This window comes from Leiobunum rupestre, chromosome 1 (genome assembly GCF_980474605.1).
Source record: "Leiobunum rupestre chromosome 1, qqLeiRupe1.1.hap1, whole genome shotgun sequence".
Classification (NCBI taxonomy): Eukaryota; Metazoa; Arthropoda; class Arachnida; order Opiliones; family Sclerosomatidae; genus Leiobunum; species Leiobunum rupestre.
In genome coordinates, this window is record NC_143384.1 from 70,606,829 (window position 1) to 70,620,642 (window position 13,814).

Consider the following 13,814-nt stretch of genomic DNA (forward strand, 5'->3'; position numbering starts at 1 on the left):
CCTTATTTACATATTTTTAATTTTTAACGCGGACGTAACGCGTACTTCAAAAATGACTACACCTGTCTTGTTAGACTCCTGATTATTTTAATTTCCTTGGACCAACTTATTCAAAAACTGATAGTAAAAGACGAGGGACTGTCCACCCAGCGTAATCGGTGGACACTGTACACGCTTCCCAATAAAGAGTACTTAATTTTCGCGTTAACACTGTGTACTCCGGGTAGTTAGGTATAGAGGTGGGCAAAACTGATAAATTAACTGCCAAAATATCGATTAACTATAAAAATTGCGGTTAACTGTTTATTTATATTATCCACGGATAGAAAGGGATTTGACATGCAAAAAATAATTTTATTTTTCGGATAATCGTCGGTTGTAGATGAAAAAAGATTAAGTGATTAATTCTTATCCAAACGCCGACCTCTAGTTAGGTAATAGTCTTTAATAGGAGCAATTAGGTAGAATATAAACTAGAGATCCAAACAAATCTGGGATTAAACTTTATCCAATCCTGTTGGCGCCATCTGTTTCTATAAGCAGACAAGTTTGCAAAATATATTAAGGTTTAGTTTGTCAATAACACGATAGATGGCGCCAACACGCTTTGATTAAGTTCATTTACTAGGCCTAACTCTCCAACTCAACAAATACTGTCCCGCGAAACGGTAGGTCCTGGAAGGCTGATTTGGATCTTTATCGGGATTTACTAGAGCATTTCTGTGGGCGCCGTAATAAGATGTCGGCACGCCTTTTTCATTGGCTGACATTCCTTGTCGGTGCATCGAAGCCGGTAGCTTCCACAGCACTAGCCTCCAAAAAGGGGGCGGAATAGGAGATGTCGGTGTCCATGAACCCGAGAATCATTTGAAAACAAACTTATTTCGAAACGTCTTTCAGGAACCCAGAACGGACTACGACGGCTGGCAATCGGACGAGAGCTACTGGGTGACGGGAGGACGAGACAGTCTCAGACTGAAGCCTCCGAAGAGCGTCAATTCCGCTCCTTCGTACGGACCGTTTCCACCGGCGCCACCCAGGGACGTCCAACCACCCAGCCGATCTCCACCCAGACCACCCGCCCCGCCGCCGAGTGGGTCGGCCCCGAGGCCACCCGCACCGCCGCCAACATACCCGCAAGCTCCTTCTCCGCCACCCGGACCACCAGCACCTCCGTCGCCACCTGATGTCACCACCACAGGGGCCCCTTTCGCTAAAGGTTCGATTGCAGTTAATTTTTTTATTAGGTGGATACTTTTTGTTTTTTTTTCGGTAATTCAGATTAGGGTATTATCTATCTACTGGATTATCCCTCTATTATCTATCTACTAGATATTTCCCAAGTTCTCTATTGTCATGAATAGTTCGATTTCCTAATTCATTAAATCGATTCCACGCTGTTCGGGCCCCGGTAAAACCATAATTGCGGGTTCAAAGAATACTCTCTGCCCCTTCATCTTTATTAGTTTTTACACACAATCCTAAGGATTTGTGTGTATTAGTCTCACGTACAGTGTAGCCGTTGCCGCCGTTGCCGCCGATGGCGCCGTGTCGCGCATACCTCTTCAACGGTTATAACTAGAAGAGTCAATGATATCTCGTTCGGATGTACATGCATTGCCATTGATAGCCTTTCATAAAGTTTTCAAATCTGAGCCCTAGAAGTTGGGCATTTGCCCAATTTACTATTTTCGGTGATTTCGCTTTATGTGGTAGATATTTTCATTAAAATTAAGTCCGATAACGTTTAAAAAACATTTATTGGATAGGTTAGGATTCAGTGGACCTACAACTTCGGTGATATCAGTAAATATTAAATTTAAGTATAGTTTTCAGGGTAATTTACGGGACCCCAATTTTCGTGTTTTTATATTTTCGCCTAAAAATCTACATACAGTTCCTTAATTTAAGTCCGATTTTCATGAAAGTTATATTTTTGAATAGCTGTGGTTTACATATAACCTAGAATTGCAAAAACGTTCCTTAAATTTAATTTTAAGTAAGGTTTTTTGGGCAGCGTATACGGACCCCCGCAATTTCCAACATTGTAAATCCGCGTGTTTATAGAGGTCTACGCGCCCGTTTCCCTCTGGCGTTTTCAAGGCCGTTCAGAGTGGGCCGCGCTTTCAACGTATGACCAGAAGTACAATTAAGTATGACACTGATCTACCTAGTCTTCGGCGTATGACCAGAAGTAATAAGTGTGACACTCAACGTAACAAATAAGTGTGATCAGAAGTAACAAATAAGTGTGATCAGAAGTAACAAATAAGTGTGATCAGAAGTAACAAATAAGTGTGATCAGAAGTAACAAATAAGTGTGATCAGAAGTAACAAATAAGTGTGATCCAAAGTAACAAATAAGTGTGATCCGAAGTAACAAATAAGTGTGATCCGAAGTAACAAATAAGTGTGATCAGAAGTAACAAATAAGTGTGTTCAGAAAAACAAATAAGTGTGATCAGAAGTAACAAATAAGTATGATCAGGAGTAACAAATAAGTATGAAACTGATCGAACTAGTCTTTGCCGTATACCCAGAAGAATTAAGTGTGACACTCAACGGCTGACTAGTAGTAGCAAATAAGTGTTATCAGAAGTAAAAAATAAGAGTGACACTGATCGAAGGAATCTTCGATGCTTTCAAAGTATGACTAGAAGTAACAAATAAGTGTAAATTTGTATATATGTGTGACCGTGTATATATTTTGGTTGTGATACAGCGTTGCAGGTTGCTGTGAATAGCTCAAACAAACTTAACACATTAGAAGGATTGTGTGTATTCTGACCGTCGTACGTCTTGTTTAAACTTCTGTTCGTTGAAATTTTCCTTTTGGACCACTTGTCTTTGTCGAAGTTTTAGATCGTTATTTATAGGAAACTATTTCTTAATAAAACACAAGTTGTAGAATAGTCTGCTTCAGAAAGCAAGGTTTTTCTTTTTGTTGAACACCAAAAACATTTCACTTATGTTAATTTTCGAAATTAGGTAACGAAAAAAATGTGCCCCCTCACAAAAAGCTACTGCCTCCTTAATGAAATTTTTCTGGCTTCGGGCATGCTGGAGATAACCATAGTTACGGGGAGAAACTCCGTAGTAGCTAGTTACTTCTTTGGATCGGCTTCCCCCTCTCGTCGGGCCTGCAGGATTGACGATTAGCGCTCCCAGCCTAAACCATGCCTAGATTCATTGCTGTAATATTAGTTAAGAAATTTCTCTGGATTCTAGAAAAGGTTATCTGCTGAACGAATCTATAGATGGCGTCAGTGTAATTGTATTTCGTCTGCTACGAATTTATAGTTAAACTTTTACCAACTTAGCGTATATAGCTTATTCGCGACCAAAACGAGTCTAGTAAAGGCACTATAAGGTTGGACATAATCCACTAGTCACGGCATTTGACTACTAAAATAAATACTCTGGCTACTAAAATTAATCGAAATCTGGGGGCTCACTATTCAATTAAAGGCTTTAAAAGTCACTCGATGACTTAGGCCTAGGGTGGTGCCTTGGGTATTAGCCGAGCTGATTATTATTATTATTATTATTATTATTATTATTATTATTATTATTATTATTATTATTATTATTATTATTATTATTATTATTATTTTACTAGTGAAAAATAGCCTAAATACTCATAAATAATGGCGAATATGGCGTATCATAAATTCATCATTCATCAATCCCGTTATATTTAAAAAAAATCACATCATGTAACTCAAGTGATAATCAACTCCTATTTTAATTCTGACGGATAAAGCAAGAATGTTGGCTGTCCTTCTTGTTTTTATACCCCCATTTTTACCCCCACTGGTCAGTGACTATTAAAATAAATTAACGTAGGAGGCTCACTAGTTAGGCTGACTACTAAAAATATCCTTATGTCCAGCCCTGGTAACGACTAGGATCTAGCGTCTGTTACACATCAAAAAGTACGTTTTGATTTTTAAAAAAACTTATCAGAAGATAAAAATTATATTAAAATACAAGTACCCCTATCATTATTTGTTTTAAAGTCAAATTTACGAATAACGATGAAAAAAAAACTTGTAACGTCTGCTTTAGCCGCTACCTATCTAGATTTCAATGGCGAATCATAGGGGGCGTAGCGATAGTTTTTGGACGCTAATATAGGCTTCGAGCTTAGGTGCGCCATCTGCCTTAATATCCGTAAAATAAATATGTGAAGAAATAGCAGAATTTCTAGGTTTTCCGGTTGAGCTTTCAGCCGTTGTGCAGAGGTAATTTTGAACGAGCAGATAGCTTTCATATATACAATTTTAAACTCGGTCGGTAGGCGGCGATACTTAGGACTAAAATTTAAACTACGCACGAAGTCTATAGTGTTCTTGTTTATGCATTTCACAATTAAGATTTCGAAACCATGTCGAACACAATATTCTTATTCAATTTTCGTGTGTCCTAGAAATCCGCTGTCTTCGTACAGACGATTCGAATTTTTTCGTGGCCGAAGTAACCGTCCCCAATGGATTCTCCACCGCACCGATATTCAACGACGCCATCGACGAGCTCAAATACGGCCAGGGACCGGAGGACACGTGCACCATCAGGAAAAAAGTGGCCGGAGTCAATACATACACCATTAAAGTCATCGACTTTGATCGATGTGGCGTTGTTGGTCAAACGTCTCCAGATGGACAGGTATATTTCATTTATTGTTTCGCCAATGGGCGTTATTTCTATTTCCCCAAAGCGGCATTCTACTCAAATTACATATTTATTCTTGGTGCATATATCTATACTTAGAACTGCGACATTGTATACTATGTATAGCTTATAAATAACGTTTCATCCGTATTAGAGAGGTTAAGCCAGCACCAGAAAATGTCCAGAAAACGTGTAGAGGGAACTTGAAGAAGGTGTACGTCTACAATTCTTAAAGTTCCCCCTACTCGTTTTCGGGCGATGACTTAACCGGTCTAGTATTTCGTGGTTTCATTTTAGATTTAAAATTCCCGTGATAGTATTTTCTAAATATTTTCGATTTTTCTCAATAGATGGCAACATCTGTGTCTTACAAAAATAATTAAAGAAATTGGTAGCGTAAACTTCAGAGCTCTCCCTCACCTAAATAGGTTCTTGCTTAAAGCTTTAATCTATATATATAATCTATATATATAAAATCTGATGTTTGTATATATATTGTTACCTTCTATGCACGCCCAAGATATCAATATATAAAATCTGATGTTTGTATATATATATATTGGTTTGTTACCTTCTATGCACGCCCAAGATAATTGTCCGATTCGCACGAAATTTGGCGTGTGGCATTGTAGCCCCTGCCGTCAGGTTATAGGGGCGTCTTGAGATTGCTAACCTTCGTAGATTTTGACCACGGGACCAATAACCGGTGACCGCAAGACCGAAACCCCTGACCTCACGCTGTCAAGAGACGCGGGTATTAAGAGACACGGGAGTTTATCTCTCTGGCTCTAATTGCCTCACTTAGCTGCTTCATGGCCCGACCTTCGACCCTTTTCGCTTGCGTTCGTTCTCTTTTCTCAGCCCCCCCCCCCCCCTCTATCTGTGTCACGCAGACACCTTTGCCCGGGCCGTATTCATTCCACGCATACCCATAATACCAACCGATATGCCATTTGATTTTAAACGCCTGCAATTTCCAATCAATCTTAGCTTCGCGATGACAATTAATAAAGCGCAAGGACAGTCACTTAAAACTGCGGGAATTAATTTAGAAAACACATGCATTATGAGGCGTGCTCAAGAGTTGGAGCTGCAAATAACCTGTACATACTTACTCCAAACGGAGAAACTAAAAATATTGTGTACAAAAAAGCTTTATCATAATTACATCTTAAACTAATCAAAGAAATCAAATATATGTTAATATTACAAGATATGAATCATATGAAATTTTGTACTATTAAACGTTTTCAATTTAAGAAATTCCTATTTACTATTTAAAAATAATTTAATTTGCATATTTAATGTAAAATGCATTTTGTTCCCGTTTTCTAAACCCCAATTTACTCAACTAGCTGAAAGCACGGCCGGAGGCCGGGCTTCTCAGCTAGTCTTGAATATTTATGATTTTGTATCTTAGAACTGGTTGTCCATGACGATTCGTTTTCCGTACATCGGTGGTCTAAGAATGGCTGAGGACGAATACATCATGATCATGTGCAAGCCCCAAGACAGAAAGGTCGCCAGAAATCATATCGTTGATCTACGAGGAAATACGTAATCAGATATTTCTAAATAGCGCCATCCAACTACGTTCTTTGGAAACATTAGGCAATATTCTGCGCTACGAAAGTGTTGGCGGTTATTCTTTGGGATGCTCCAAAACTGCTCTCAGCTCTTACTCGGACCAAGTAAACTTTACGCTGATTCTTAAGAGAGCGATTTCCCAATGAGAAACACTATATTTATAGGACGGAAATTCGGGGAACTAGGAGGATTGAAATTATGGAGAGGAAATTATGGGGTAGACTGGGTAGGTTGGCTTGGCCACGTTAAACGATTGAACTGAATACAATATAGACATCTAGCGGAAATAGTTTGAACTTAAGAAAATATTTTCGTCTGCTAGTTGTTGGCACGCTAAGTGTTTTAATAGTTTTTACCATGAAACAAGGAAAAGCATTTAATTTAATTTTCCAAAAACACAACTATACTGTTTTTTACAAAAGTAAAAAAAGAGACAAATATTTGTAAATATATATTGTTTAATTAGGTATCACAATATTTTGAAACTAAAACCAAACATTCAGCTAATTAGAATCAGTTTCCACTACTAGACCAAAGAAAAACCTATTACTACTTGTTATTTCAAACGTCTAGCAGACGAAATTATATGTACACGCATACAGCCTTGGAAATAACGGTGGTCAGGTGGTCAAAGACCAGTTAATTAATTGTTCAGACCAGTTAATTTATTCAAAATTTGGGGGTCACTGGTCATGGTGTCCAGTTTATTAATTCGAAATAATAACAAAAAAACAGAAGGTGACCAGTTTAATAATTCCAAATAATAGGAGATGACCTATTAATTCAAGGTTTATATCAATTTGGATTTCCCTATTCACTGGATTTCTATGTACAGCGACCCCTCTTACTACCGCCGGGGCCGCACGTCGAGGTTTTATGTAGAGTCCCTTCGCTCGCATCCCTTGAACGAGTCGAACTGTCTAACCTCTGGCCTCAAACCCTCAATCCTCTAGTCTCGCTTTCCCTGGAGTACGGTAGGCTACCTGGCTACGCGGTAACGGACCGGGGACTCTGGAGTTACGGGGCCTAGAGAAAGAGAGGTATAACGGTAAATTACGAGGGTCTTCTAGGCTCTGGTAGTAGTCTTACGTGAGATAGCACTATATTGTAATATTCTGGTGGTACTCTTAAAATAAAGTTAACTATTTTGAATACGTGTAAAGTTAATTTTACCAACATAATCTAACTTCTAAACATGTAGTATATTTTATAGGTATATAAATGACATTAGAACATTTTATATAAGACCAGTTTAATAATTCATAAGCTAGGGGTCACTGGTCATAAGGACCAGTTTAATAATTCATATGCTAGGGGTCACTGGTCATAAGGACCAGTTTAAAAAAAAACCTTATTTCCAAGGCTGCACGCATATATATTAATCTAGTAACGATGCATGCCGTAAGATGGCGCTACAGGCTTATGTTAAAGTTTTAGCTCGAGCTACGTTAGCTTGTCGCCATCAACTTGTCATTTTGGATTTAGGGCAAAATTTTTATAGCTACGCCACTGGGACAAATGGCTATATTGAAAATGGAAAAGGTAATTGCGCTCGAAATTGCTGAATCGCGTCATTGCTATGTTGCACAATTGGCACAACTAGCTCTGAATCGTTCAACCACCAATTAAATGGTATCTCTTCTTGAATTAAGCCAATAAGGTTGTAATACCACGATCATCTTTGCGCGCCGTTGGTTGGTGCTAAGACTTTTTTATGGGTTTCCAATAGTGACATTTATTAAATTATTTGATGATATCCATTATTCAGGCTTCGTGAGACCAAAGTTATTTTTCGGAACGGCCCGCAAGATTTTGATTGCAAAATAACATTGTACACCCGACCACCAGGGGGCAACCAATTTACAGCCGAGTTAAGTAGTGGGCAGGCTGTGCAAGTCGGACAAGAGCTGCAGTTGCAAGGATTGGTAAAGCCTGGAGATGGTAAACCTATTTTAATATAGACTAAAGGTCCACAACGGTGTTTGGAAACTCGTGATAGTATACCCTACTAATCATATTCAGCGATTTTTCCAGCCCTATTTCTGGGGCTCATGCGGTAATCCAGTAAAATTCAAACGCCGCGTGTGATCCTTTAAAAACGAAAAAAATACGTCTATAAATTACGTCAAGCATATCAGGCTTTTTCAAGACATTTTCTAAAGGCTAAAACGTTTGCCTCTTCGCTTAGAAATTGCGTTGATAAAGCCCGATGTATTCGACGTGTTCTAGGGCGAATTTTACGTTTTTTAGCTTTAAAATTAGTCTTTTCAGTTTACATATAGCCACGTAGCGGCCAACGTAAGAAGTTTACGAATTTCTCGAGTTGGCTGTTACCAAAAGTGACATAATTACCAAAAGTGTGACAATCCCTGTACTTTCGTATGCTAAAGGTTTAATGAATGCTCGACTCGAGATCGACCTCATAGAAGACTATTTATTGTCGCCATTCTGGATCTTTTTTTAGTCTATGGTATCGTAGGTAGATGGCGATAGCATCTCTACAGAACGACGAAAAATCCAAAAATACACTAACTTTGACCTGTGCTACTTAGTTCCTCCGTTCCTCACTACGAGGCGTTATTTGTTGGTTTTAACTTCCTTCCCTCCTCAAGGCATACTCTCCCTGCTCCATTCCCAACTTGTATTCATTACGAAATAGGTCCGATTGACACACTTTTGGTAATTATGTCACTTTTGCTGTTACGTGGCTCTAAGCAAACTGAAAAAGCTAATTCACAACTTTGCGAATGTATGTGTACATTATAGGTTGGAACTACGCTTTCTTGAGTGACGTCACAATTCAAAAGACATCACGTGACGGGTCATCCGGATCTTTCTTGTCTCCGCCCAATCACATCGACGTCGGCAAAAACAAACAAGGTTTCCTTTCAACTTACTTGTCCCCGCGTGGCTCCGATGACGCTGAACGCCAAAATGATCCGAAATATTTCGGTGGTGGTAATGTAGATGGCAGTAGCGGCAACCCCAGCCCCAGCACGGCTTTCTTGGTGTTGGGGAATGGCTGCCGCAACCCCGTCTACAGAGCCATCGCTCCCCATCAGCCCTACAGGGACTCGAGTTCGCCGCTAAGGATCATTTTCCATTTTCGCGCGTTCATGTTTCAAGACATGAAGGACGGGGATTCGCTTCGTTTGAGCGCCCGAGTGGTTGCGTGCGTTGAAGAATCAGATTGTAGGCCGGTGAGATAGTAGCGACATCTATCAGAAGCTTAAAGCAACTGTCGGCTCTATCACTGCCAACTGTATTATGAAAAGGCCCCTCTTATTAGAGATGACCATGAATCTTTATGATTCTTCAAAATAATCGACTTTAGTGGAGAGCGTGGTGCCATCTATTAATGGTAAAGGAAGCTAAAATTCAAAATAGCCAAATGAACGTTGTCAGAGAGCTTTTGTAAAAATGTTGTTGAAAATTACTGTAATTTAGTTTATGGACGAATTTACAAACGAGCCAATCAATTCGAGGGGTACCTATAAGTACAGCCTTTTGGATCAAAAAGTATCTTAACTATCTTGTTTTTTATTTCCACGCTAGCGACATCTGTAGAAAAAAGAGCTACTTCACGTCAAAGCCGACACTTGCTTTAAAATACATCTCTTACGAGTCAAAAATATTTCATATTTTTGTTCTAGATCATTAAAATGAATGATGTACCTTCGTAGGCTTGGAAATTTCATATTTTCCGGATGAAATAGTGTTAGAAAATTAATATATGACGGTCTTTACCTTGCATTATTTTTCTGCCCAAACGTTAAATCAACGGGAGCCTGCTAGGGTACATGTTTCAAGCGAATAACATTAGCAAGTAGATGAATAGCTCTCTTAAGAGATGTATTATACCATAAGTAACATAATAACAATAAGTATGACACTTCATATTGTTTTAATGCTAATTTTCTGACCGAACCTTTTTGCGACACTGACATTCTCGCCATGCTCCGACTTGAACTTGCAGTCGAACTGAGTAGCGTGTTATCGTCTTTGGTAGTAATATATTTCGCCATATTTAGACACTAGGGGGCTCTGTACTGATCTAAACCTTGATTGCGCAATAGCTCTGAAAATCAGTTCGGTGATAATATTTCCTAATTTACATACTTACTGTTATTATGTTTCTTATATACTTCTCCATCTACGAGTCATTTTACGAAGTATTTTTCATAGTGAAACGTATTTTTAACAGAGCTCGTGTTTGGATGACGATCAGCCGGGATTTGGGAAACGGAGACGCCGCCATATTGATAATTCCACTTCCGACGTACGAAATGAAACCGGAAGTGACGTCCCGCGGAAAGACAAAACGAGCGATTTCGAAAGGGATTTGAGAATCGTTGTTTTAAATTCTGGTTATTCTAAAAGTAAGTTCGACGCAATTTGAACTATTAATCGGCCATTAACACTAATTATCTGTGGTTAACTTTAGTTCGATTTGCTGATTCCGGTTTTGATCAAAATCCACAAGGCATCGCTTCTACGTCTTGCATAAAGTACGTCATCGCGTCAGTGGCCACCTCTAGTTTCGTTTGCATCGTCACCATTACTTCCGTTTTATTCATTTTTCATTTGAAAAGGAAATAAAATTGTTTTATCTGACCAATATTGAGTTCTTTGTCCTCGTAAATCGATTATAGTCTGAGGCTGCCCAGTGCCCAAATTGGCGATTTTGAGTAAATGGTGATGTTAACCTTCAAATTGGGGATCTCAACCTTCATAAAGCCAATTTTAAGGATCGCAAACTTGGTCACTCCTGATTTATATCATAAGTCTATAATTGTTTTTCATAAGTGTTTAACTTTAAGTCTAAAAATTATTTATAATAATTATGTGTGGCGTGACGTGAAATTGAGCTCATACTCAACTGAAAAAGAAACGATCCTAGGCCTCGGTACAGCTCACTACGATGGCAAAAATCTGCGATCATCAACGCAATAAAAATTAATACGTGGAAGATAAGGAACTAGCACAATATTAGATTGTTCTAAAAGGCCGAACCAATATAAGGTGATTTATTTAGGCTGTTCCCGCACTAAAAGTGTACTCTTTTTACCCTAAAACGTTTGATTCGCCCGTTCCGAGGATGATAATTAGTCCGCCCCACAAACTATTCGCCTAGGAGCAACAAACACAAGGAGAACGCAGCTAGCCTTTAAACACGCTAACGAAGGGTTGTGTATGAATTTCATTGGACGAGCGTCACGAGCCTGTACGCTGAACGTTTTACGGAAAGGGGAAGACAATTTCTGAATTTTCTCCTTCTGTCGGCAGCAGGCGCTAAAGCGTCTAGCCAATGAAAAATGTACACAAGAAAATCCACGACTTTTGACGGGTTGCGTTCTCCTTGTGTGGGGTGTTGTGTTTGTTGCTCCTAGCTATTCGCTTGTTCCGGAGTATTAGGGCTACTCTTTTTACTCCGTCTGAAAAGGAGGTGTAAAGGAGTAGATCGGATTTTGTCGTCTGCTAGCCATAATTTATCTGCTGAAAAGACCACAGGCAGCCATTTTGGAAAAACGTTTTTACCCGACTCAAACTATTCGCTACCACAGAATCGGAGTAAAATGACGTCATAGCGTTACTCATCTTTACCCTACTCCGAAATCCCGGAACAAGCGAAAAGAAACCACCTTATATTAATAAAAGCAAGTGTTGGATCGACGTGCAGTAGGTCATTTTTCAACAGATGTCGCTTGCGTCGAAATAAAAACAAGATGCTTACACTTCATTTTGACCCAAAAGGGCGGTACTTATAGGTACCCCTCGCGTTGATTGGCTCGTTTGTAAATTAGTCAATAACCTAAATTACAGTAATTTTAAACAATATTTTTACAAGGGATATATTATTTAGGTTAAAGTTCACTAAATAGAGTATAAGTTGTCTTAGTTATTATAGACCTATTTTAGGTGTTACAATCATGGATTTTCGTCATTTGTTGGAAGGAACCTCTTTCCATTTATGGACAATCAAAATACATCCACGCCAAACCGGACAAAATTCGACTTCCACTTACTCGCCCTCAGAATACGAACACAAAGTAAAGTCGTTACAAACATAAGATAAAATCGCCCTCTCGCTCGCTGGCCAAGTAATGATAAATCCAGGACATGACTTTTCTCCAAAACGGGTACAGCCGTGCTAACACGCGACTACTATCGCCACCTATCGGAATAATGTTTCTATTGCGGAAATACGTCATTTTCGGAACAAAATTTTAAAAACCACGTGACTGGAGATATAGTAATATTTTAAACACCGATAGATGGCGCCCATTAAACCGGAAATTGCCGCTTGAATTTGTCCCCAATTTTTTTTCATCCACTTTTACTCCCCCCTCTAAAATGGCTGCTTGTTATTTCTAGTAGATGTCGGATTTCGTACGCGCGAAGGTACGGCAGTCATGCCCTGGATTTATCATTACTTGGCCCATGCTCAGAATACGAACACAACGTAAAGTCGCTGCATACCTAAGATAAAATTACTCTCTTTCTCTACATCGTGTAGCTCTACAAACACAACCAGTAGCGACCCCAAGGGAAATGCCTTCCAGTTTTTAAGCCAATTTCAATAACTTATACTCATTTACTTCTTATAATAAAAATTCATTAATTATATATAAAATAATAATAATAATCAGCTTGGCTAATACCCAAGGCACCACCTTAGGCCTAAGTCATCACCAGCCTAAAAGCACGGCTTGTATACACAGGTTAGAATTCAAAAGCGATATGTGGGGACCGTTACGAACAGCAAGATGGCGGCCCAGGGTAATTATGGTATTCGACGCGCCATCTATCGATGAATTACTGAAACTATTTTGTAGATAGTTTTTGGTATTTTTATGGAATATGGAGTCTTGTAGAGATAAATAATAATGTTACATCTTCATATTGTTTATTAAATAAACAAGTCTTTGAAAAATTAGGCGGAGGCATGTGGCTTAGGCTTTAATCATGCATTTCTTAATTTAGCCTAGGCTTAGCCATTTCGTATGTTTAGTAAACACACGTCTAAGCCGTGGTAAACATTTTTCGCGCTCTAGGAGTAGAGGCCCGTTAGTACCGCCACCTGTATTAAAATTTTAATTATTGATAGTTAAAATATAATTTTTAAAGTACGAAAATAGTATTTTAAAACAGCAAATTTGGCTTTAGTTATAACAGAAGTAAATGAACCGAAGTTATCGAAATAGCGCTCAGAATCGGAGGGCGTTTTCCTTATGAAAATCGAGTCAAATAAAAGCTAATATCCTTCCCCGACAAAATGCAACTTCATAAGGAAAACGCCTCCAACATGGAGAGTATAGCAGTCTGATAACTGCGGTTCATTTACTTCTGGTTATAATTAAACTATAATAATAATAAATAATAATAATAAACAGCTAGGCTATACTACAGGACACCAGGAGAACCGACTGGTTAAGCTCCACTCTTGAAGGACTTTGAAAGCGTGTAGATTGTACACATTAAAGCTACATCTACACTGCTAGAAGTTGGTCCTACACGTTTTATAGCACTGGTTTAACCCAGTGTTGTTAATTTTC

General features: G+C 38.9%; 1 protein-coding gene across 1 annotated transcript; it reads left to right on the forward strand.

Annotated features, from left to right (window-relative positions):
* Positions 1–52: 52 nt before the first annotated feature.
* On the forward strand, positions 53–10,857 carry LOC149966230 (uncharacterized). Its single transcript, XM_090167511.1, has 9 exons — positions 53–69; positions 629–668; positions 901–1,219; positions 4,430–4,665; positions 6,092–6,228; positions 8,027–8,199; positions 9,025–9,458; positions 10,463–10,637; positions 10,703–10,857. The coding sequence occupies exons 1-9, from the start codon at positions 53–55 to the stop codon at positions 10,855–10,857; spliced, it is 1,686 nt and encodes a 561-aa protein (XP_090023637.1).
* The last annotated feature ends 2,957 nt before the right edge of the window (positions 10,858–13,814 follow it).

What these genes read in the sequence shown, in the direction of transcription:
- LOC149966230 (XM_090167511.1), top strand. An exon ending in AGGGGCCCCTTTCGCTAAAG is followed by an intron (nt 1,220 to 4,429) that starts GTTCGATTGCAG and finishes CGTGTGTCCTAG; the next exon opens with AAATCCGCTGTCTTCGTACA. An exon ending in GTTGATCTACGAGGAAATAC is followed by an intron (nt 6,229 to 8,026) that starts GTAATCAGATAT and finishes TCCATTATTCAG; the next exon opens with GCTTCGTGAGACCAAAGTTA.